This window comes from Mobula hypostoma, chromosome 6, assembly GCF_963921235.1.
Source record: "Mobula hypostoma chromosome 6, sMobHyp1.1, whole genome shotgun sequence".
Lineage (NCBI taxonomy): Eukaryota > Metazoa > Chordata > Chondrichthyes > Myliobatiformes > Myliobatidae > Mobula > Mobula hypostoma.
In genome coordinates, this window is record NC_086102.1 from 115054792 (window position 1) to 115079656 (window position 24865).

Consider the following 24865-nt stretch of genomic DNA (forward strand, 5'->3'; position numbering starts at 1 on the left):
GCCCTGCCCTTCTTTAAAGAACTCTGAAAGGTTTGTGGAAAAATAAATGCCCATGTACAAAGCCATACTGACTCCTAATTAAATTGTCTATTCAAATACCAGTAGATCCTGTGCCTCAGAATTCTCTCTAGTAACTTCCCCACCACTGAAGACTGTCCTGTGATACCCTGACTCTTAAACAGTGGAATGGCAGGGTACCATAGCAGCTAGCATAACACTTTACATTACTAGCTGTAACAACGGAGTTTAATTCCAGTTGGTGTCTGTAAAGTGTTTGTACATACTTCCTCCCACATTCCAAAAATGTGTGAGTTCGGGTTAATAAGTTGTTGAGCATGCTATGTTGGCAACAAAAGCACAGTGACACTTGCGGGTTGCCCCTAGCACAGCTTGGAACGTGTTGGTTATTGACACAAGGAGCATATTTCACTGTATACTTCAAATTACACATGACAAAGCTATTCTTTCTTTAAATAATTAAATTAGGCATTTTCCAGTCTTTGGGAACTTCACCAATGGCCAGTAATGAAGCAAGTCCATAAGGGTGTCCACAGTTTTTTCTCTAGTCTTCCATGAAGTCCAAGGCTGTACTTGGTTCAACACTGGGGATTTATCCACTTAATACTTTCTCTCTGTTAATATAAATGTTCTCTGTTTTCCAAAACATCTACATTTGTTTCACTTTTCTCTTGACTAACCATGATTTTCTCTTCACTAAATACGGAGAAGAAATATTTGTTAAAAATTCCACCCACCTCCTGTGCTGGTAGACTGGAGGAATCAGGTTGGTACTGGACCCCAAGAAAGGGAGTTTGTGGAGTCCCTCCGAGATGGATTCTTAGAATAGCTTGTACTGGATCTTACCAGAGAGAACGCAATTCTAGATTTAATGTTGTGCAATGAACCGGATTTGATCAGGGACCTCGAGGTAAAGGAGCCATTAGGAGGTAGTGACCATAATATGATAAGTTTTAATCTACAATTTGAGAAGGAGAAGGGAAACTCAGAAGTGTCAGTATTACAGTTGAACAAAGGGAACTATGGTGCTATGAGGGAGGAGCTGGCCAAAGTTCAATGGAACAATACCCTAGCAGGGATGACAGTGGAACAGCAATGGCAAGTGTTTCTGGGGATAATGCAGAAGGTGCAGGATCAGTTCATTCCAAAGAGGAAGAAAGATCCTGAGGGGAGTAAGGGGAGGCCGTGGCTGACAAGGAAAGTAATGGACGGTATAAAAATAAAAGAGAAGTATAACATAGCAAAGACAAGTGGGAAGCCGGAGGATTGGGAAACTTTTAAAGAGCAGCAGAAGGTAACTAAAAAGGCAATATGCAGAGAAAAAATGAGGTATGAAGGTAAACTAGCCAAGAATATAAAGGAGGATAGTAAAAGCTTCTTTAGGTATGTGAAAAGGAAAAAAAATAGTTAAGACCAAAATTGGGCGCTTGAAGACAGAAACGGGTGAATTTATTATGGGGAACAAGGAAATGACAGGCGAGTTGAACGGGTACTTTGGATCTGTCTTCACCAGGGAAGACACAAACAATCTCCCAGATATAATAAGTGGCCAAAGGACCTAGGGTAATGGATGAACTGAAGGAAATTTATATTAGGCAGGAAATGGTGTTGGATAGACTGCTGGCTGTGAAGGCTGATAAGTCCCCGGGACCTAATGGTCTGCATCCCAGGGTACTTAAGGAGGTGACTTTAGAAATCGTGGACGCATTGGTAATCATTTTCCAATGTTCTATAGATTCAGGACCATTTCCTGTGGATTGGAGGCTGGCTAATGTTGTCCCTCTCTTCCAGAAGGGAGGAAGAGAGAAAACAGGGAATTGTAGACCGGTTAGCCTGACGTCAGTGGTGGGAAAGATGTTGGAGTCAATTATAGAAGATGAAATTACGACACATCTGGATAGCAGTAACAGGATCGGTCCAAGTCAGCATTGATTTATGAAGGGGAAATCGTGCTTGACTAATCTTCTGGAATTTTTTTGAGAATGTAATTATGAAAATGGACAAGGGAGAGCCAGTGGATGTAGTGTACCTGGACTTTCAGAAAACCTTTGATAAAGTCCCACATAGGAGATTAGTGGGCAAAATTAGGGCACATGTTATTGGGGGCAGGGTACTGACATGGATTGAAAATTGGCTGGCTGACAGGAAAACCAAGAGTAGTGATTAATGGGTCCCTTTCGGAATGGCAGGTGGTGACCAGTGGGGTACTGCAGGGTTCAGTGCTGGGACCGCAGCTGTTTACAATATATATTAATGATTTAGATGAGGGAATTAAAAGTAACATTAGCAGATTTGCCGATGACACAAAGCTGGGTGGCAGTGTGAAATGTGAGGAGGATGTTATGAGAATGCAGGGTGACTTGGACAGGCTGGGTGCATGGGCATATGCATGGCAGATACAGTTTAATGTGGATAAATGTGAGGTTATCCACCTTGGTGGTAAGAACAGGAAGGCAGATTATTATCTAAATGGAGTCAAGTTAGGAAAAGGGGAAGTACAACGAGATCTAGGTGTTCTTGTACATCAGTCACTGAAAGCAAGCATGCAAGTACAGCGCTGTGAAGAAAGCTAATGGCATGCTGGCCTTCATAAAAAGGGGAATTGAGTATAAGAGCAGCTGTACAGGGCCCTGGTGAGACCACACCTGGAGTACTGTGTGCAGTTTTGGTCTCCAAATTTGAGGAAGGACATTCTTGCTATTGAGGGAGTGCAGCGCAGGTTCACAAGGTTAATTCCCGGGATGGTGGGACTGTCATATGTCGAAAGATTGGAGCGACTGGGCTTGTATACTCTGGAATTTAGAAGGCTGAGAGGGGATCTTATTGAAACATATAAGATTATTAAGGGATTGAACACGCTGGAGGCAGGAAGCATGTTCCCGCTTATGGGTGAGTCCAGAACCAGAGGCCACAGTTTAAGAATAAGGGGTAGGCCATTTAGAACGGAGTTGAGATAAAACTTTTTCACTCAGAGAGTGGTGGATATATGGAATGCTCTGCCCCAGAAGGCTGTGGAGGTCAAGTCTCTGGATGCTTTTAAGAAAGAGATGGACAGAACTCTTAAAGATAGCGGAATCAAAGGTTATGGGGATAAGGCAGGAACTGGATACTGATTGTGGATGATCAGCCATGATCACAGTAAATGGCGGTGCTGGCTCGAAGGTCCAAATGGCCTACTCCTGCACCTATTGTCTAGATATTACACTTTGTGGCCTCTTTATCAGGTACCACCTATACCTAATAAAGTGGTCAATGAGCATATGTTTGTTTTCTTTTGTGGATGTAGCCCATCAACTTCAAGGTGTAATGTGTTGTGCATTCAGAGATGCTCTTCTGCACACAACTGTTGTAATGTGTGGTTATTTGTGTTACTGTTGCCTTCCTGTCAGCTTGAATCAGTCTAGCCATTCTCCTTTGACCTCTCTCATCAACAAGGCATCTTCACCTACAGAACTGCTGTTCACTGGATGTTTTGTGCATCATTCTCTGTAAATGCTAGAGACTGTTGAGCATGAAAATCCTAGAAGATCAGTTTCTGAGATACTCAAACTACCCCATCTGGCACCAACAATCAGATGCATGATCTGTCACTTTGATCACGTGTCTTTCCCATTCTGATGTTTGGTCTGAACAACTGAACCCCTTAATAATGTCTGCATGCTTTTATCCATTGAGTTGCTGCCACGTGATTGGCTGATTAGATATTTGCATTAACAAGCAAGTGTACCTAATAAAGTGGCCACCGAGTGTAGGCTGATTACTAAGAGGGCCTACTCTCTCCCTAGTCACCCTTGTAATATATCTGTGGAACCTCCTGGGATTTTCCTTAATGCTTTTAGATCCTCCAAAGACAGTCAATTTGATTTCCTCAAATGTATTCTTAATCTTTTTATAGTCACAAAGGGTTTACTTCTCTGACCTCCTAAATCTAGTCTATCTGGTGCAATCCAAGTACAAAGCTCAAAGTAAACTTATCAAAGTACCTTAATTTGTTACCATATACTACCTTGAGGTCGTTTTCTTACAGGAAAGTAGAATGCCTTAGAATTTATGCAAAACTACATATGAACAGACAAAGACTGAGAAACAGTCAATGTGCAAAAGAAAAATTGTGCAAATAAAAGATAATACTAAGAACATAGTAAGTAAAGAGTCCTTGAAAGGGAGTCTGTAGGGAATCAGTTCAAAGTAGCAATGATTTGAAGTTGGCCAAACTGGTTCAGGAGCTTGATGGTTGTAGGGTAGTAACTGTTCCTGAACCAGCTGGTGAGGGAACTAAGGCTTCCGTACCTTCTACCTGATGGTAGTAGCGAGAAGATGTCATGGCCTATACAGTGGGGATTTTTGATGGATGCTGCTTTCTTGTGGCAGTGCCCATGCAAAGGTATTCAATGGTGGAGATGGCTTTGCCTGTGATTGAATGGGCTATGTCCATCAGTTTCTGCAGCCTGTTCTATTCCTGGGCATTGGTGTTTACCTGCCAGGCCATAATGCACCTGTTAGGATGCCCTCCACAGTTTGTCAAAGTTTTTGATGACAAAATCATTGCAAAATTCTGAGAAAGTAGAGGTGCTGTTGACACGAGCTTGTCCCAGGACAGGTTCACTGATATGTTAACGCCAAGAAATTTTAAAATACTGATACTCTCCACCCCTGTTCCCCTGATAAGGACTAGCTCATACACCTCCACTAGTCCATAATCATATCATTGATTTTGCTGATGTTGTGTGAGAGCGGATTGTTGTGGCACCATTCAACCAGATGTTCACTCTTTCCTTTGTGCCAATTCGCAAACCGCCTTTAATTTAGCCAACAATAGTGGTGTCAATTTAAATATGTCGTTAGAGCAATACTTGGCTTCACAGTCGTAGGTAAGTAGATCGTGTATTCAGAGTTAAATTTTTAGCTGATCTTCTGCTTGCTTGATTTTTGCAGTGTCATTCCAGATTTAATCTCAAGTCAATGTTTTGCATGCCCTCTGATTCCAAGTGGTAGCTCTGGACATGAGGAATATTTAAACAGATTAAGTAGCTCATCTAATGCTCTTTTAATATAGCTCAGAGACAGGCTTCATATGTCATTTTAATTTATGAAAGATACCACATACTTTTGTTACTGGATTGGAAGTTTATTTTTCCTTTTTTTTAGACTAGAGAATTATTCTATTTGCCTTTCTCCATTATTGAGCAGCATAAACTGGACATGTGGATAGGGTGGTGAAGAAAGCTTTTGGTTTGCTGGCCTTTATTAATCAGAGCATTGAGTATAAGAGTTGGGATGTAATGTTGAATTTGTATAAGGCATTGGTAAGGCCAAATCTGGAGTATTGTGTACAGTTCTGGTCACCGAATTATAGGAAAGATGTCAATAAAATTCAGAGAGTACAGAAGAGGTTTACTGAAATGTTGCCTGGGTTTCATCTCCTAAGTTACAGAGAGAGGTTGAACAAGTTAGGTCTTTATTCTTTGGAGCGTAGAAGGTTGAGGTGGGGTTTGATAGAGGTGTTTAAAATTATGAGGGGGATTGATAGAGTTGACGTGGTTAGACTTTTTCCATTGAGAGTGGGGAAGGTTCAAACAAGAGGACATGGGTTGAGAATTAGAGGACAAAAATTTAGGGGTAACATGAGAGAGAACTTCTTTACTCTGAGAGTGGTCGCTGTGTTTATGAGCTTCCAGCAGAAGTGTTCGAGGCAGGTTCGATGTTGTCGTTTAAAGTTAAATTGGATAGATATATGGACAGGAAAGGAATGGAGGATTATGGGCTGAGTGCAGGTCAGTGGGACTAAGATAGGGTAAGAGTTCGGCACGGACTAGAAGGGCTGAGATGGCCTGTTTCCGTGCTGTAATTGTTATATGGTTATGGATATATGTATGCTGTATGTTGACTGTACCACCTATTTGACTCTTCGGAGGTGATTCACTTCAGAAGTGTAAAAACTGATTTTACAGTAATTCTAAATTGACTTGAGATAAACATATCCAAGTATTAAGCAAAGTTGTGTTGAGTGGTGCAATGTTTATACAGAACAGTTTTGAGACAAGTATAAAGTTTGCTTGCCAAGAAATTGAATAGTTTTGCTGTATCATTGAGTTTTTATTTCTTTTGGTTTTTTAGGGGCAACTTTGCGGTTGCAGTAGGACTGGTGGGGTAACACTGCATGGCTGCAATGGCTCCTGCTCTGACAGAAACGGCTACAGAAGGACATGGATTCCAGCTGTCTTCATCATCTTTACCATCCAGTTCCATGGAACCTGACACATTCATGCACAAAGATGATGCCAGTGTAGAACAGAAGCTCAATGGTAACATTGACACACAGGCTGCTTGGTGTCATTTGGCATATCCCTGTGTGGCACCCGGGCATGGTCATGATGCAACTGAATTGAAGAATGTACCTTATGGATCTACAATAGTGCACTCCTCAACCCCTCATAATACAGCCTTGTTAACCAATGCTAATTCTCTATTGGACAGACTGTCCTTAAATCTTTCTAGTAAGAAGTTGTTCAACAAAGACTCACCAAACATCATTACCAAAAATAACTCATCTTCTGACAGAATTAAGCAAGCAGCTGGTTTTAATACTGGCAAAACATATGCTGTACCTGAAGCAAAGCTAAGTCGTAATAAAAATGGTATGACAGGGTTGAGCTGCCAGAAAATCAGCCCTTTGAAGTGTAAGAGAACTTTAACTGCTGCTGGGGAGATGAATAAAACTTGTGTCTCTGCTTCACTAAACTTCACTGGTCAAAATGACATAACTTCAAATCAAAAGGCAGAGTTGAAACCAACCAAACGAAATTCTGTACCAGTAGCGAATGCTGTTCGTGCTGAAAAGTTACTGAATTGTTCCAGGCAGTCATTGCAAGAAGAAAACCAACTCATTAGTTTCACAAGTGTATGGAAAACTGAAAAAAATGCTCGGTTGCTTGAGTGCCTTGACAGGCAGCAAAAACTAGCTAAAAAGGCCAGCAGACTCAAAAAATGTTTGCAGATAATACAAGCAAAACATATTACACACCATATTAAACAGAGAATGCAGCAGTTGATAGAATCAGATTCCCAAAGGCAGGAGGCACATGGCAAATTTGATGGTTCAATACCCAAACTTGCCTATTTGGATGGAATAAAGTGTGATGACAGTGTGCAGACTGGATTAGATCCAAAACCTGTCATTTCTGAGCTTTGCAAGTATACACGTTTTTCTAAAGCAGTGCTTTCGCACATAGAAGAAAATGTGGATTCAGATGCAACATGTAGTAGCACAGATGAGGATTCAGATATGGAAGATATTTCATCGAGGAGGAATATCTCTGTGTAAGTAGAATTGCTAACACTAATTTTAATCATGAATTCCTGCAGAATGGGTCAGCTCCATCTCACGGGGAAAAAAATGTTGGTTTTTATCATCACTTCAAACAACTTGTTGAATCCCATGAGTAGTTATAGACATTTAAATATTTTTAAATGTTGGGATATTGGATGTGGGTGGCTGCTTTATGTTGCTAGGTGCCAAAAATCCCATTTAACTGATCCTGATGGCAACTGGCATACAGAGAAAGGAAAATCCAAGACTTAAGATAGTTAGGTCTATGTAGGCAGCTTTATGTAAGCTTAATGCAGGCATTGTCACTTTAGTGCAGTCAGTAAAATCTGAGCTTTTAAAACATAGTTCGCTACAGCGTAGGAACTGGCCCTTCGGCTCAACGTTGTGTAGAAATAATTGAGTTAATGACACCTCATTCTTTTTGCACATGATTCATATCCCTCCGTTCTCTAAATATTTTATGCACCCATCTAAGAGGCTTTCAAATGCCTCTATTGTATCAGTCTCCACCACCACACCTGGTAGCACACCCACCATTCTACTTTCCAAAACAAACTGGCTTGCACCTCATCTTTGAACCTACACCTGTGTCACCTTAAAGGAATGTCCTCTAATGTTAAACATCTTGACTTTGAGGAAGAGGCAACCAGCTGTCTATCCATGCCTCCTATCAGGTATCTGCTCAGCCACCTTTGTTCCAGAGGAAACAACCACACTGACCTGTAATCCGAGCAGCATCCTGGCAAATCTATTCTGCACCCTCTCCAAAGCCTCCACATCCTTCCTATAAAGGGGTGTTCAGAATTGAATGCAATACTCCAGGTGCAGCCTAACCAGAGTTTCGTAAAGCTGCAATATATCTTCCTCAGTCTTGAACCCGATGCCTTGACTTAAAAGGCAAGCTTGCCATACACCTTTACCACATATTGTGCGGCCACTTTCAGGGAGTTAAGGACTTGGACCCCAAGATCTCTCCGTACGTCAATGCTGTTAAGGGCCCTACTATTAACTTTACATTTGGTTTCTCAAAGTGCAGCAACTCACACTTGGCTGGATTAAACCCCATCTTCTATTTCTCTGCTTATATCTGTGACTTCTATACCCTACTGTGTCCTTTGGCAATCATCTGTACAGTCTACAGCATTGACAATCCTTGTGTCATTTGCAAACTTACTAATTCACCCAACTATTCTTTTCATCCAAGTCATTTACATGCGCATGTACTGAATATTACAAACAAAGGAGGTGCCTGCGGAACAGGACTAGTTATGGACCTCTAGCTGGAATAAGAAACATTGACCGCTACCCTACGTCTTCTATGGGAAATCCAATCCTGACTCCAACAGTCAAATCACCATAGATTCCTTGTATTCGTAGTCTTCTGAATGAGACTACCTGAATGCCTTACTAAAATCCATGTCGACAAAATCGAGTGCTTTATCTTCATCAGCTCCTGGAAACACTCAAATCACATTACTAAGAAGTTACCTGCCCCACAGAAACTCATGTTGACGGAACTTAATTGGATCATGCTTTTCAAATGTTCATAAATCCTATCCCTGAGAATCCTCTCCAATAGATTCCCTGGCATTGACACAAGGAAATACAGTTTTCAGGATTATCCCCAGTTCCCTTCCTGTATAATAGAATGTTACTTGCTAGTCCTCTGGAACCTCGCCTGTGGCTAGAGAGAACCAGAGACCTTGATGAAGGTCTCCATATCCTGAGGTATATTCCACCAGGCCTTGAGGACTTATTCATCTTATTCAAGAGACACAACATTACTTTCTCCTTTGTCTCAAAATGCTCTGGCATAATAGCATGATCCCTGCTGATTTTGCTATCTTTCATGCCTTGCTCCTTGGTGAATACCATTGCACTGTTCTCATTTCAGGTCTAGCCCATATCCTCTGCCTGTAAGCAGGTGTTCTTAAGTGGTCCTACCATCTCCCTGGTTACCTTTTTGCTCTTGATGTATGTATCCCTTCTTGAGTTCTTGTCATGCTTCTGGAGAGTTTCTCAAGGGCTGTCTGATTTTAGCTTCATGAACCTTGCATAAACTTCCTTTATTCTTCTTGATTAAATTTACAAACTCTTTCGTAATGCAAGCTTCCCTTATCTTGCCTTATTGGATCTAACCTGCCATGTGATCTGTGCAGTTAGTCTTTAAGCACGCTGCAAACAGCTGTTCCCAATTAACTTTTGCTAGTTCCTGCCTAAACACTCATAATTTGCTCTTCCCTAATTTAATACATTCCCACTATGCCCATGCTTCTCTTTATTTGAAGCCATATTAGAACTTAAGAAGTTGTGATCACTTTCACTGTGACCTAAATGAAAGGTCAGTCACTTGCTTAGGCTGATATACTAACATTAGGTCTAGTATTTTCCCGTGACCCATAGTTGAACTTCCTGCATTCTGATTTAAGAAACCTACTTAACAAATTCTGCCTTGTCTAACTCTCTTGCACTAGGGAGGTCTCAGTCTATATTGTTGAAGTCACCTGTTGTTTCCACATCCTTCATCTGCCTGTATATCTTCAATGTCCTGATAACTAGTCAAGATTCAAAATTGTTTATTGTAATTTGTCAGTGCACAAACGTAAAGGAGAAAAAATATGATTGTTACTCCTGATCTAATGCACCATTTTTAAAAAAAAGTAGAAAAAACAATAAAAAGCAATAAATATAAATACATAAGATAGCTTTATATAGACTGTATGTACATGAAGTGACGCTAGGTACAGGAGTATCTGTGACTGATAGGAAATAATAAAGTAGTGATGGTGGGGAGTGTGGTGGAGTGGGTTAAAGGTTCAAGGTGTCAATCTGCCTGACAGCTTAGGGAAAAGTAACGGTTTCTGTGTCTGCTGGTCCTGGTGTGGATGCTGTGTAGCCTCTTCTCTGATGAGAGTGGAGCAAACAGTACATGAGTAGGTTGGATGGGATCCTTTGATATTGCTGGCCTTATTCTGGCATTTTTCTGTATATATGTCCTTGATGATGGGTAGGCTGGCGCTGGTGATGCATTGGGCATTTTTTGCTACATATTGTAGATCCCTCCTGTCTGCTGCAGTATAGTTTCTGTACCACATGGTGATGCAGCATGTTACGTTGCTCTCAGCTGCCCAGCTGAAGAAGGTTGTGAATATTGAGGTGCATCGTCCAGCTCTCTTCAGCCTCCTCAAAGTAGAGGCATTGGTGAGCTTTCTTGAATGGAGGAAATGTTCCTGGATCATGAGAGGATGTGAACTCCCAGAGTTTGAAACTGCTCACAGTTTCCATTGCTGTGGAAGCTATGTATAATCCCATCCCATTACGTTCTTTACACAGAAAGAGCTGAGTGCGTGGAACCTGAGTGCCAGGGGTGCTAGTAGAGGCAAATACACTATGGGACATTTAAGAAACATGGATGATAGAAAAATGGAGTGTTATGCTGGAGGGAAGGGTTACATTGATCTGAGAGTAGGTTCAAAGGTTGGCAGAACATTGTGCGCTGAAAGACCTGTACTAAGCTGTAATGTTTTCAGTGCAAAGTAAACTACAAGTCAATCTAATATGTATGTTGCTTCTTAGATTTTGAATGTTTTCTGTCAGCTGTGAATTCTAGTTCTAATTACAATTCCTGCCTCACTGTTGTCTGTTTCTTTCACAACAGATCTTGTTTGTTTGATATTTAGAACTTGCAATTTTTATATTGTTTACATGGAGAGCAAATCCATCTAACAATCAAAGAGTATTGAGTAAACTCTTTGAGTAAAGAGTATTGAGTATTGAATCAAAGAGTAAACAATCAAACAAATTGCTTTTGTTGTGATAAATTTACATTTGCCTTTAAGTTTGCTGGCATTGTAACTGAAAGTGACATATGGTTGACTGAGTTCATGTAAACTTCTTTTGATGGTTAGTCATAGAGCATGACAGCACAGGACTAGGCCTTTTGACCCATCTAGTTCATGTCGAACTATTATTCTACCTAGTTCCATCTTCACTCCATTACCCCTTCCATCCATGTATTTATCCAAATACCTCTGAAATGTTGAAATTGAATCAGCATCCATCACTTCTGCTGGCAGCTTGCATCACACTAAGTGAAGAAGTTCTCCCTCATGCTCCTCTTAAACTTTTAACCTTTCACCCTTAACCCGTGACCTCTAGTTCTAGTCTCACCCAACCTCATTGCGGGGAAAAATCCTGCTGGCACTTACACTATCTATACCCCTCCTAATTTTGTATACCTCTGTCAAATCTCCCCTCATTCTCATATGCTCCAGGGAATAAAGTTCTACCATATCCAAGCTTTCCCTATAACTAGGGTCCTCAAGTATCAGTGGCATCCTTGTACTCTTTCAAACTTATTGATACCTTTCCTGTAGGTAGGTGACCAGAACTGCTCACAATACTCCAAATTATGCCTCACCAATGACTTATACAACTTCAAAATACCATTCCAACCCCTGTACTCAGTATTTTGATTTATGAAGGCCAATGTGCCGACTGCTCTCTTTACAACTCTATCTAGCTGTGTTGCGACTTTAAAAGATGTATAGTTCTGTATTCCCAGATCTCTCTGTTCTAATACACTCAGTGCCTTTCTGTTCACTGTGTCTACGTTAAATTTAATCTGCCATTTTTCCAGCTGGTCCCAATCTCACTGTGAGCTTTGATAGCCTTCCTTGCTGTCCACTATGCCCCCAGTCTGGTGTTATCTGCAAATTTGCTGATCCACTTTACCACATTGTTATCCAAATTGTTAATATAGATGACAAACAACAACAGACCCAGCACCGATCCCTGTGGCACACCACCAGTCACAGGCCTCCAGTCAGAGAAGCAGCCATCAATGACCACACTCTGGTATCTCCCAAAAAGCCAATGTTACATCCAATTTACTACTTCCATCCTGAATGCGAAGTGACTGAATCTTCTTGTCCAGCCTCCCATGTGGGAACTTGTTAAAGACTTTGCTAAAGTTCATGTAGTCAATATCTACTGCTTTGCCTTCATCAACTTTCCTGGTAACTGCCTCAAAAAAAACTCTTAAGATTGGCTAGACATGACTTATCACACATAAATGCAGATGAGTAACCTTAATCAGGCCTTGTCTATCCAAATACTTATCTATGATCCCTTAGAATAACTTCCAATAAGTTAACCACTACTGACGTCAATCTCACAGGCCTATAATTTCCTGGCTTATTTTTAGTGCCTTTCTTGAACACATTTGACAAAGTCTATCCCATCCAGCCCTTATATAGTATGGGAATCCCAGTCAATATGTAGAACATTAAAATCACCTACAATCACAACCTTAATTTTTTTGCAACTGTCTGCTATCTCTCTAAAAATTTGTTCCTTTAAATCCCACTGACTATTGGGTGGTCATCCCTTTCTCATTCCTCAGTTCCATCCTTATAAACTCGGAAGACGAGCCCTCCACTTTGCCCTATTTGAGCACCGTTGTAATATTTTCTCTGAATAGTAACGTTACCTCTCTCTGTTTAATCCATCCTCCTTTATCACGTCCAAAACAATGGAACCCCAGAACATTGAGATGCCCGTCCCACCCCTCCTGCAACGAAGTCTCACTAATGGCTAACGTCATAATTCCACATGCTGACCCATACTCTAAGCTAATCCACCATACTCCTTGCATTAAAATAGATGTAACTCAGAATATTATTCTCACCATGTTCAACCTTTATATTCCTGGTTAGTATGCAAACTTAACAACATCTTTTCCCTCAACCACTCTGCCTGGCACTCCAGTTCCCATCCACCTGCAGCTCTAGTTTAATCCTGCTGGGACAGCACTAGCAAGCCTTCTCTCAATGAAATTCCTCTCCAGTTCAGGTGCAACCCATCCTGTCTGTACAGGTCCCACCTTCCCTGTAAGTGAACCCAATGATTGAGAAAACTGAAGCCCTCCCTCCTAAGCCACCTCCTTAGCCACATGTTAAGCTGTAATATTTTCCTATTTCTTGTCTCACGAGCACCTGGAGATATCCCTGAAGTCACTCTGCATGACCTTGTCACTCTCCCTGCCTATGTCATTGGTGCCTATGTAGACCACAGCCTCTGACTGTTCACTGTCCCACTTTAGAATGCTGTGGTCTTGATCTGAGACATCCTTGACCTTGGCACCTGGTAAGCAACATACCATCCTGGAATCTCATTTTCATCCACAGAACCTGTCTGTTCCCCTAACCAATGAATCCTCTATCACTACTGCTTGCCTCATCTCTCCTTTCCCTTCTAATCACAGAGTCATACTCAGTGCCTGGGACCTGACAACTGTGACTTTCCTCTGCTAGGTCACTCTCCCCCCACCCCACCCCAACAGTATCCAAAGTAGTATATTTATTGAGAGCACGCCAGAGAGGTATCTGCTGGCTACCTCTCCCCTTTTCCTCTTCCGATAGTCACCTGTATCCTGCACCTTAAGTATAACTACCTCCCTGTATTGCCTGTCAACCTCCTGAGTGATCCACAGTTCATCCAGCTCCAATTCCCTCGTGTAGTCTGAAAGAATCTGCAGCTGGATGCATTTCCAGCAGGTGTAGTTGTCAGGAACATTGGAGGCCTCCCTGTTTTCCCACATCCTGCAAAAGGAACATTCTACTATCCTTCCAGTCTTGTGGAACAGATTGAACCAAATTTCTCTAAGGGTGTCAACAATTTCCTCTCTTAACCCTCTAACAAAGTCCAAGGATGAAATTGGTCAGTCCCCAGGGATTTAACAACATTAATGCACTGTAAGGCCGCATGTACTTCCTCCCTGGTAAAATGGATGTTCTCCAAAACATCTCCACTTGTTTCCCTCATTTTCCTTTAGCCAGAAGGTGGAGAATCTGTGGAATTCAAGTCATTGGGTATATTTACATGGAGGTTGATTGATTAGTAAGGGTATCAAAGCTTTTTGGGAGAAGGCAGGAGAATGTTGTGGAGGGGATAATAATTCAGCCATGATTGAATGGCGGAGCAGACTTGATGAGCTGCATGGCCTAGTTCTGCTCCTATGTCTTGTAGTCTTATCTCTTGGGCAGCCATGATTTTGTCTTCAGTAAATACAGAGGAGAAATGTTTCTTTAAAAATCCTACTGATCTACTGCCACTCAAGATATGTCAGCCCTGCTGATCTCTAAGGAGATTTGCTCTCTCCCTAGCCACCCTTTAATGCTTAATATAGCTATGGAACCTCTTCTTTAATCTTAACTGCCAGATCCATCGCATTACTCTTTGCCCTTCTGATTTTCTTCATAAGAGTATTCTTAACCTTTTTAATCATCAAGGGCTTTGCATGATACTGAACTCATAATCCTATGAATGCTTCCTACAACTCAGAAATGTGGTTGTAAACTATATATTGGTTTATATTAGTAGCTACATTGTTCTATGACTATATAACTGAGTTCCCACACATCAGGAGATCTATGAAGCAGCCAGCAAGTCCATTCCGACATTCTTCCAAACACTTGTCCGTATAAAAGAGCTGTACATAACTTGATATTTCATTAGGGTCATAGTCATATAGCATATAAACAAGCCCTTCAGTATCGAACTGCTGCCATTTGCCTGTGTTTGGCCTGTATCCCTCTACCACTTGGATGCATGTAAATATCCAAATGTCCTTTGAATGTTGTTTTATCTGCCTCAGCCACTTTCTCATTCCATTTACAGACGCCACTGTGGAGTTGCTCCTTAGGTCCCTTTTAAATCTTTCATATCTCATCTTTAACCTGTGCCCTCTAGCTTTTATTTCCCATTTCCTGGGACTGCATTCATCCTATCTAAACTCCTCATAATCTTATACACCTGGTTCCTCAGTAAGACATTGGTGCTGAATTAGGTCATTCGACCCATCTAGTATGCTCTTCCATTCTCTTATGGCTGATTTTTTCCCCCCCCCTCTTGGCCCCATTCTCATGTCTTCTCATAACCTTTGACACCCTTGCTAATTAGTTCCTATCAACCTCTGTTTTAAGTATATCTTGGCCTCCGCAGCCTTCAGATTCAACACTCTGGCTAAATATATTCCTTCTCTTCTGTGTTCTAAAAGGACTCTATTCTGAGTGCCCTCTGCTTCTAGATTCTCCCACTATTGGAAACATCTTCTCCACATCCACTCTATCTGTGCTTTTCACTATTTGGTAGGTTTCAATGAGATCCCCAATCATTCTTGTAAACATCTGCTTGGACTCTCTCCAATGCTAGCATATCCTTTCTTAGTTATGTTTCCTAAGACTGTTTACAATACTCCAAGTGTGGCCTGACCAACGTCTTTTAAAGCCACAGCATCCTCCAGGGAATAAAGCTCAAGCTTATCCAACCTCTCAATAACTTAGGCTTGCAAGTCCTAACAGCATTCTTTCAGATCTTCTCTGCACTCTTTCCAGTTTGATGTATCTCTTGTAACAGGGCACCCAAAACTAGACATACTACTCTTAGTGACTTCTTATCAACATTTTGTACCATTGCAACATAACATCCCAACTTCCCTGACTGATCAAGACCAACATGACAAACATAACTTTAAGCAAACAACAGGAATTCTGCAGATGCTGGAAATTCAAGCAACACACATACACATGCCCTTACACTTCCTCCCTTACCACCATTCAGGGCCCCAAACAGTCCTTCCAGGTGAGGCGACACTTCATCTGTGAGTTGACTGGGGTGATGTACTGCGTCCGGTGCTCCTCATGTGACCTTCTATATATTGGCGAGACCCAACGCAGACTGGGAGACCGCTTTGCTGAACACCTACGCTCTGTCCAGATCTCCCAGTGGCCACACATTTTAATTCCACATCCCATTCCCATTCTGACATGTCTATCCAAGGCCTCCTCTACTGTAAAGATGAAGCCACACTCAGGTTGGAGGAACAACACCTTATATTCCGTCTGGGTAGCCTCCAACTTGATGGCATGAACATTGACTTCTCTAACTTCCGCTAATGCCCCACCTCCCCCTCGTACCCCATCTGTTATTTATTTTTATACACACATTCTTTCTCTCACTCTCCTTTTTCTCCCTCTGTCCCTCTGACTATACCCCTTGCCCATCCTCTGGGTTCCCCCCCCCCCCGTCTTCTCCCCGGACCTCCTGTCCCATGATCCTCTCATATCCCCTTTGCCTATCACCTGTCCAGCTCTTGGCTCCATCCCTCCCCCTTCTGTCTTCTCCTATCATTTTGTATCTCCCCCTCCCCCTCCCACTTTCAAATCTCGTACTAACTCTTCCTTCAGTTAGTCGTGACGAAGGGTCTTGGCCTGAAACGTCGACTGTACCACTTCCTAGAGATGCTGCCTGGCCTGTTGCATTCACCAGCAACTTTGATGTGTGTTGCTTAACTTTAAGCAAACTTTGTTTTGTACTCCTAGGTTGCTTTGTTCCAAAGCACTCCCCAGGGCCTGGTCATTCACCATACATGTCATACCCTGGTTTGGTTTCTCAAATTGCCGCATTTTGCAATTAATTGAATGCCATTTACTAATCTTCCCGCTTATTTACAAATTAATTGAGTTGCTGCTAGCATAATTTACCAGCCACAAGTTGTTGCATCTGTCTCCTATCTTGTAAGAGTTGCAACTAAAGTGAACTTTGCAAAGCATTTGGAGCAACATCTGTTGACTGGAGAAATACATTTAGCCCAGTGCCTGAAACATCAACACTGGACATAATTGATTTAAATAAATAATCTGGATTTATACAGGCCTAAATTTGACAGTGTTTTAGATATTTTCATAATTGAAGAGAGAGACGATCTGAAGGAGTAAATAAGCTGAATCATGGCAGCAGAAATTGTGTTGTTTTGTACATTGAAAGAAATGTACAATAAACTATCATCCAAGAAAATACGGCAATAATGTGAAGTTCAGCAATGACCATTTCAGACTATTGCAGAGCAAGGTAAATACTATTGAGTAACATTGTTAGACACAAGTGTTTGGACATCAAGCAGAATCAGGATGCTCCTGGTTATTGAGGATTTAGGGGGAAAATGTTTCAAAGCAATGCCAGGAGACTGAATATGATTATATGGAGAATGCAGCTGAGGAAAGATTGGACAAAAATATAGTCTGCATTGAAAAACTGAACGGATCAACTTTTTCTAACTCTTTCAGTAATTGGTCCCAAAATATGTTGATGATCCTTGGATAGAAAATGTTTAAAATCCTCAATTAGTTAAATCTAAACTAAACAGGATAACCAAACATAAATGTAGTGAAGTAAAATTAAGATTTAATGTCAAGATGACATTCTTTATACAATTTGTACTCAATTCCTGAAATGGTTTATGCTAGAGCAGTGTAGCAAAACTTCTGCAATTGTTTGTGCTCACTAAATCATGTGCAAGTGGGCATTGTGGAACACCCAATGCCATTGGTATAGCTTTTTTAAAATAAGGACTTTCACTTCTATGACTCTCCAATACTAATATCTGGCTATAACCTATCGTAAATAAACACTATTTCCAGTTCATTACACAAAGTAGTTATCTGGAAAATAAACCATAAACAGATTGAGTTTTCTTATCAATACTTCAGTGAAGTTGATATTTCTCTGTCAAACATCTACATTTATACTACACCTTTCTTCAATAAATGGACCAACATATTACCTAAATAATTCAATTTGCAACAAGTGCACGATTGTATTTAATAAAGAATGCTGCATCCTATCTTGTATTTTGTTTTTTATATGCAACACTTTCATGCAATGGATTTTAAGTATTACCCAACATTGCACAGTTCAAGCACAGCTATACATGGCATAAACTAGTGCTGTAAATGGTTGGGACAAAAGAATGAATGAGTCCATGTGTTTACAGTAAATGTTTTTTTCTGCTGCTGTTATCTATAATATGTACGTACTGCTTATCCATGAGAATAGTCAAGGACCAACACCATCTGTGTCATCAACAAAAAGTTCTTTGTGTCCTGTAAAAGTAATAATATGCCAACTGCTATGCACCATTTAACAAAGAAATGTTACTTTAACCATCTCCAATATGAAATTTATTTTGTAAAATTAATTAGGTAAATGTTTTCCATTCCTGTTCTGTCCCGAGCAAATGTGAAACCTGCACTCAATGAGCTATCCTCCATCGAAAACAACCTTGAAACATGATACTCTGAAATCGTAGTTGATGGCTTCAACCAGGCCAACTTCGGAAGTCTGCTACCACAATACAATGGATCCTGGTTTAATTGTCCATTGATTAATCGGGGCAGCCACTTATTTGGGACAACTCTAAATAATAAAAACTTACTGAGAAAATGGCCAGAATTCAGAACTGTTTTGCTCACTGTGGTTTTAAGCATTCAGACTTAGGAATGCCATAAACAGCCGAGAGTGAAAATGAAATGATTTCTCTACTTCAACAAATTAGGACCTACAAAGAATTTTATGATATCGTCAATCATCTTGAATGTTACCTTTGGTACCCACTGGGCACTCAGCTCTCACCTGTGGCTCCAAGTAGCTATTTGCCTGTGACAGTGGCCACATCCCAGTACACCACTTCAACGGGAGAGCTAAACCAGGTGAGAGTACCTGGTGAGTCTCATGCCTGGTGAGATCCTAGCCTGCAAAGTTAGCTCCAGCAGTTTAGTTGTATGAGATGTACAGTGAGATCTAATGGCCAGGATGGCGATTCTGCAATGCTACATGAAGAGCACAGGACATCATGAGACTAAGTAGTAGTCATGGTCACCTACTGGACCCTGACATCTTAGGTTGAGAGAATGGAACTGCCCCAGTACAACAGCACAGTTCTTAAAAAAAAACAACAACAACCAGCACAGGTTTCCTGTCATTGTCAGATATGACAGACATTCACCAATAGTATTGGTAGTGTTCTAATTTGTTCTGTATTTCATTTAAAATTTTGTTCTGTTTATCATTTTTATACCTTTTTAACCATTCCCATGAAACGTCAGCTAATTGGGGCAGTTGTTTAATTTGGCCAAAATGTACTGGTCCCAATGTGTCCCAATTAACTGAAATCCACTGTACTTATAACATATCTCCTGTCCCACCAGGAGCCCAAATACCCTTGACTGTTTCCACACAACCATAGAAGACTTCCACTGATTCATCTCCTGCCCACATTTTGATAAATCAGACCATCAAGCTGTGCTTTCCCTGTGTACAAACAGAAATTGAAATGCAAGGACCCAGTCGAGAAATTGCTTAGTGCTAGTCTGAGAAAATAGACGACCTTACATGTGACTGCTTTGAGTAGGTAGGTCGGTTCATATTCAGACTTGGTGACCAATCTAAATGAATATGTCACCACTGTAATGGACTTCTTCAACAAGTATGTAGAGGACTGTGTATCAAAATCAATCTGGGTGTTCTCCAACTGAAAACCAGTCTAGAGATCTGCTCCCTACTGAAGTCTTGGTCTGTGATGTGCAACTTGTACAAGAAATTGAGGTACACTCTTCGTAAAGGTAGCTGGATGCCAAGAGGCAATACCACTCTAAAATTGAGTCTGGACCAGCTGTTACTGGTGGCATGCTACAAAGGATTACAAAACAAAAGTTAGGCAGCATGGCTGACAATGCATGTACTTTATATTTTGAACAGAAGAATAATGAAATGATTCCACTTGCCTCAACCACCTCTGATGCAATAGAACCCACTATCGCGGCTTTCTGAATAATGATTCCAAAGGAAGTGTCTGGTCCATACGGAGTCCACAGCTGTTCCCTTGGATTCTTAGATCAGCTGGGGGGAGTATTTGCAAACATTTTCAAATTCTCCCTGCTTCAATCATAGGTTTCCATCTGTTTTAAGAAGGCTGTTATCTTAGATAACATGTTTTAATGGCTTCTACCCAATGGCTCTGATGTCTATCATTGTGAAGTGCTTCAAGAGGCTGGTCATGGCATACATCAACTCCATCCTCCCAGCCAACCTCAACCCACTGCACTTCACCTACCACCAGAAAAAGTTCCATAGCAGAATACATCTCTCTGGCTTTAGGTTTATCTCTGTAGCATCTAGTTAACAAAGAAACTGAGATCAGATTCCTATTTATTGAGCATAGCTCCACCTTTAATACCATAATTCCAACCAAACTGTTCACCAAACACAGACCTGGGAGTCAACAAAGGATTTGGCAACTGTATTCCTGCCACAATTATCCTCAGCACTGACGCCCTGCAAGGATGTGATCTCTGCCTCTTACTTTATTCCCAATACACTCATGACTGTGTGGTCAGATGCTACTGTAACTCCCATCTACAAGTTCACAGAGTACAGGAAGAGGAGGGTTGCAAATACTCCCACCAACTGATCTGCACAGGATCTAAGGACAAGGCTGGGGACTCCGTGTGGGCATGATGTTTTCTGTGGGTTCTATCTCTGGAACAGGAGCAGGGCCAACTTTGAGGGCATTAGGCAGGATCTCTCTGGGATCGACTGGGCCATTCTACTTAAAGCCACTGGAATAGTTGACAAGGAGGCTTTTAAAGGGTCACATCAAGAATCCAGAGTTAGTAAAAGGGTAACTAGGGAGAGACTAGATTCTCTTAAAGGCCATTAGGGCCACCTCTGTGTGGAGCCGGAGGAGATGGCTAAGATACTTAGTGCTTATTTCTGCGAAGGAGAATACTATAGGTTTTTTTTTAAATGAGGGTAGTAAATAGTGAGGTCTTGAAACATATACAGACTATGAAGTAGGAGGTGCTTGTAGCCTTAAAGTGCATTATACTTTATTGTCGCCAAACAATTGATACTAGAACGTACAAATATCACAGCAATATTTAATTCTGCGCTTCGTGCTCCCTGGAGTACAAATCAATAGTAAATATTAAAAATTTAAATTATAAATCATAAATAGAAAAGGGAAAGTAAGGTAATGCAAAAAAAAAATCAGGAGGCAGGTCCGGATATTTGGAGGGTACGGCCCAGATCCGGGTCAGGATCCGTTCAGCAGTCTTATCACAGTTGGAAAGAAGCTGTTCCCAAATCTGGCCATACAAGTCTTCAAGCTCCTGAGTCTTCTCCCGGAGGGAAGAGGGACGAAAAGTGTGTTGGCTGGGCAGGTCGTGTCTTTGATTAATCTGGCAGCACTGCTCCAACAGTAAAGGTATTAAGGTGGGTAAACCCGAAGGGCCTGAACATGTGCACCCTGGATCTTATGGGAGGCCAGGGAAGAAATCATGTGTTGAAGCTCCAGAAAAGTGACAGATGGGCCAGGGAACTATAGATTGGCCAACCTGACTTCAGTTGTAGGGAAATTACTCCATGAAATTCTGAGGGACAAGACTACCTTCTTGTGGATAGTCGAGGCCTGATCCACAATAGTCAACATGTTCTTCTGCATGACAGGTTATGTCTAACAAATCTTCTGGAGTTTTTCGAAGAGGTAACTAAGGATAGTGAAGGTTGGGCAGTGAATGTTGTCTAGCTTGCCCACATGGCAGGCTGATCAGAAAGGTTAGATTGCATGGTATTCAGGAACAACCTAATCAGAATTGGCTTGATGATAGGAAGTAAACAATGATGTTTGAAGGTTCGTTCATTGACTGGAGGCCTATGAGTAGTGGGTGCCCCAGAGGTCAGTGTTGGGAACTCTAATTCATTATGTATGTCAGTGATTTGGAAATGAATGTACAAGTACAATTAGCAAGTTTCCTGAGGATATTAAATTCAAGTTTTGATAGTGAAACCAATTACAGTGAATTACAAAGAGATCTTGATCAGTTCAGATGAGGAATGGCAAATGGGTTTCAGCTTAGATTTGTGTTTGGTGGTGCATTTGGGCAGTTAAACTAGGCTGGGACCTATACAGTGAATAGCAGGACACACTGACAAGTGTTGTGGAACAGCAGTGCCCAGGAGTACAAGTGCAGAGTTTGCTGAAGTGTTTATGCAAATAGATAGGGTTGTGTTCTTTCATTCACTTGCTATAGAAGAGACGTTGTCAAGTTGGAGAGGGTGCACAGGAGTATGCTTCCTGGTCCGAAGGGCCTGAATTATAGGAAGAGCTTGACCATACTGGATCTTTATTTCTTGGAGCTTAGGAGAATGAGAAGTGACCTCATAGAACTTTATAAAATCATAAGGGTTATAGATAGGGTGGATAGCTTTTTCTCCAAAACTACAGGGCACAGATGCAAGATTACAGAGGAGAGATTTGAAAGAGATAGTTATACTGAGGGTAGTGAGCAACTGGAATGAGCTACCGGGGAAGTGGCCAAGGTAGGTATACTTGCAACATTTAGAAGGGTATTTGGATAGGCACATTGAGGGAAGGGTTTAGAGGGTTATGAGTTGAATATGGACAACTAGGACTACGGGAAGGATGCTGTGGTCAGTGTGGGCCAGTTGTGCCGAAGGGCATGTTTCCATGCTCTATTATTAGTTTCTGACTATAGGAGAAATAAGTGTCAGTCGAAACAGAAAAAGTTGGCCATTGACTTCAGAAAACAAAGTGGTGTACATGTCCCTGTATGTATCAATGCTGCTGAGACAGTTATAGCTGAGAGCTTCAGGTTCCTCAATGTAAATGTCACCATGTTTGTCCTAGCCCAACCATGTTGATACCAGGGCCGAGAAAACACACAGTGGTGGATCTCAAAGCAAGAAATTCAACTAAATACTCTATTAATAATACTTTTTAATATGGAAAATTTTGGTAAACGATCACCGCAAACAATGAAGAGGTGAGTGAAGGAAAGGCTGATCCAAGGGTCGAGGCGTGCAGTGAAAAACAGAGCCAGAGCAAGGTCAGGGTGTGTTCCAGGAGAAGGTGGAGTCTGAGTCTGAATCAGAAGCATAGTTGGAGTGAGTGAAGTGGAGCTGCTTTAGAGCCCATCCACTTAAACCGAGAGCGAGATTTGATCCACCTAAGCGCCGCACTGATTTGGAAAGGTCGAGTATGGGTCAGAAGTGGCCCACAGTGTATCACTGCGGCGGGATCATGGTTCGGGCCTGAGTTCAGTGGACGGCCTGGTGTTTGGACAAATTAAACGCCAGGCCAGATGGACTGAAAAGGCAGGGTCAAGCTGGTTCTGCTCCACAACGTTTTTCTCTGCTCTTCTCAGTCCTGGCTGCTGTGGGCTTAGTGTCTGTGAGCTTCAAGGCCATTTTCCTCTATGTTATGAATTGAGACTATGTGCCCACTCTAGCTGCTCTTGGCTTCGGGTTTGTGGACTGAATTTTGTTCTGAATGCTAATGCTTGCTTTATTATGATTTGATTTGTTTTTTTCTCTCTCGCTCTCTGCGCATTGGGTGTTTGTCTTTTTAAATTGGGTTCTTTTAGGTTTCTTGTTTTGTGACTGCCTATTAAACAGAAGAATCTCAAGGTAGTATAACTTGTACATACTTGATGATAAAATGTACTTTGAACATGGACAGGACTAAAGAGATGATTGTGGACTTCAGGAAGGTACAGGCAGACCATCCTCACAGCACATAAATGGCTCCCGTGGAGAAAGTTAGGAGCACCAAGTTTGTAGGAGTGCTTATAATGGACACCACCTCTTGAATCAAGAAAGCACAGACTAGGAACAGTTTTGTAGTGGCAAATTAACCTACCAACCTGCACAGCTTGAAACATGCTGCATCAACCTGAATCATTTTTTTTCTTTTCATAGATACTGCTTGACCCGCTGAATGTTTCCAATATATTTTACAGCATTGCAAGTCTACAACTTGCCTCCATTTCCTTTAGTTATATTGAAAACAGTTGACCACATTTACTCTTTTCAAAACCTATTATGATTTTGAGCATCTACCAGATCTTCACTTAACCTTTGCTATATAAAGATGGGCTGTGTCTATTGCTCCAACTTGGGTGAAGTTGCATCTTTTTAGGGAACAGCAACTGACTCATGCTGTGGCACTTTCCTGTGCTGCCTGCTGCACTAGGAATATCTCAGTTGTTTTTCTGCAAAACACAACAGGCATTGACACATTCCAGGAAAGTACCCGACTGAGGAAAGAATGGGATTTCTTGGTAGGGTAAGATCAAAATCCTGTTTTCCCTCTGTTCCCATCACTATTGAAATTAGGATTGTCTGCTGTTGGTAGACTTTGTAAAAATGTGCTTTTGATTGACATTTTTCATTATTCTTATTCTGGGAGCCAGGGGTTAAAAGTTTGCAGCAAAATTAAGTTCAAGTTCAGTTTATTAACATTCAACCGTACACTTGTATACTTCAAATGAAACAACGTTCCTCCTGACCAAGGTGTACAACGCAATATATGCTCGTAACCTCACATACACACAACAGAAAATAATATTGCCACAAATGAATTGACAAATAATAAGATACGTATATGATGCAAGTTTAAAAAGTAAGCAGTGTAACACTAATGGCGCTTCATATGTGATAAGACCTGGGTGGTGGCTGGGAGTTCAGAAGAGGCTGTTGGCCTTGGGAAGAAGCTGTGCCCCATCCTAATCATTCTTGTCTTAATCCTGCAGTACCTCCTACCTGATGGTGGGGTGGGGGGGTTCAAAGAGATTGTTGGACTGTTGGAGGGATCATTGA

General features: G+C 41.4%; 1 protein-coding gene across 3 annotated transcripts in view; it reads left to right on the forward strand.

Annotated features, from left to right (window-relative positions):
* The window catches only part of kansl1l (KAT8 regulatory NSL complex subunit 1-like), a 106442-nt gene that overhangs the window by 10711 nt on the left and 70866 nt on the right, over window positions 1-24865 (forward strand). For all 3 annotated transcript variants that reach the window (XM_063051507.1, XM_063051508.1, XM_063051509.1), the window contains exon 2: window positions 6136-7338. In XM_063051507.1, coding sequence (XP_062907577.1) covers window positions 6179-7338 — 1160 coding nt within the window. In that variant the 5' untranslated portion in view covers window positions 6136-6178. The remainder of the gene's footprint in view (window positions 1-6135; window positions 7339-24865) is intronic.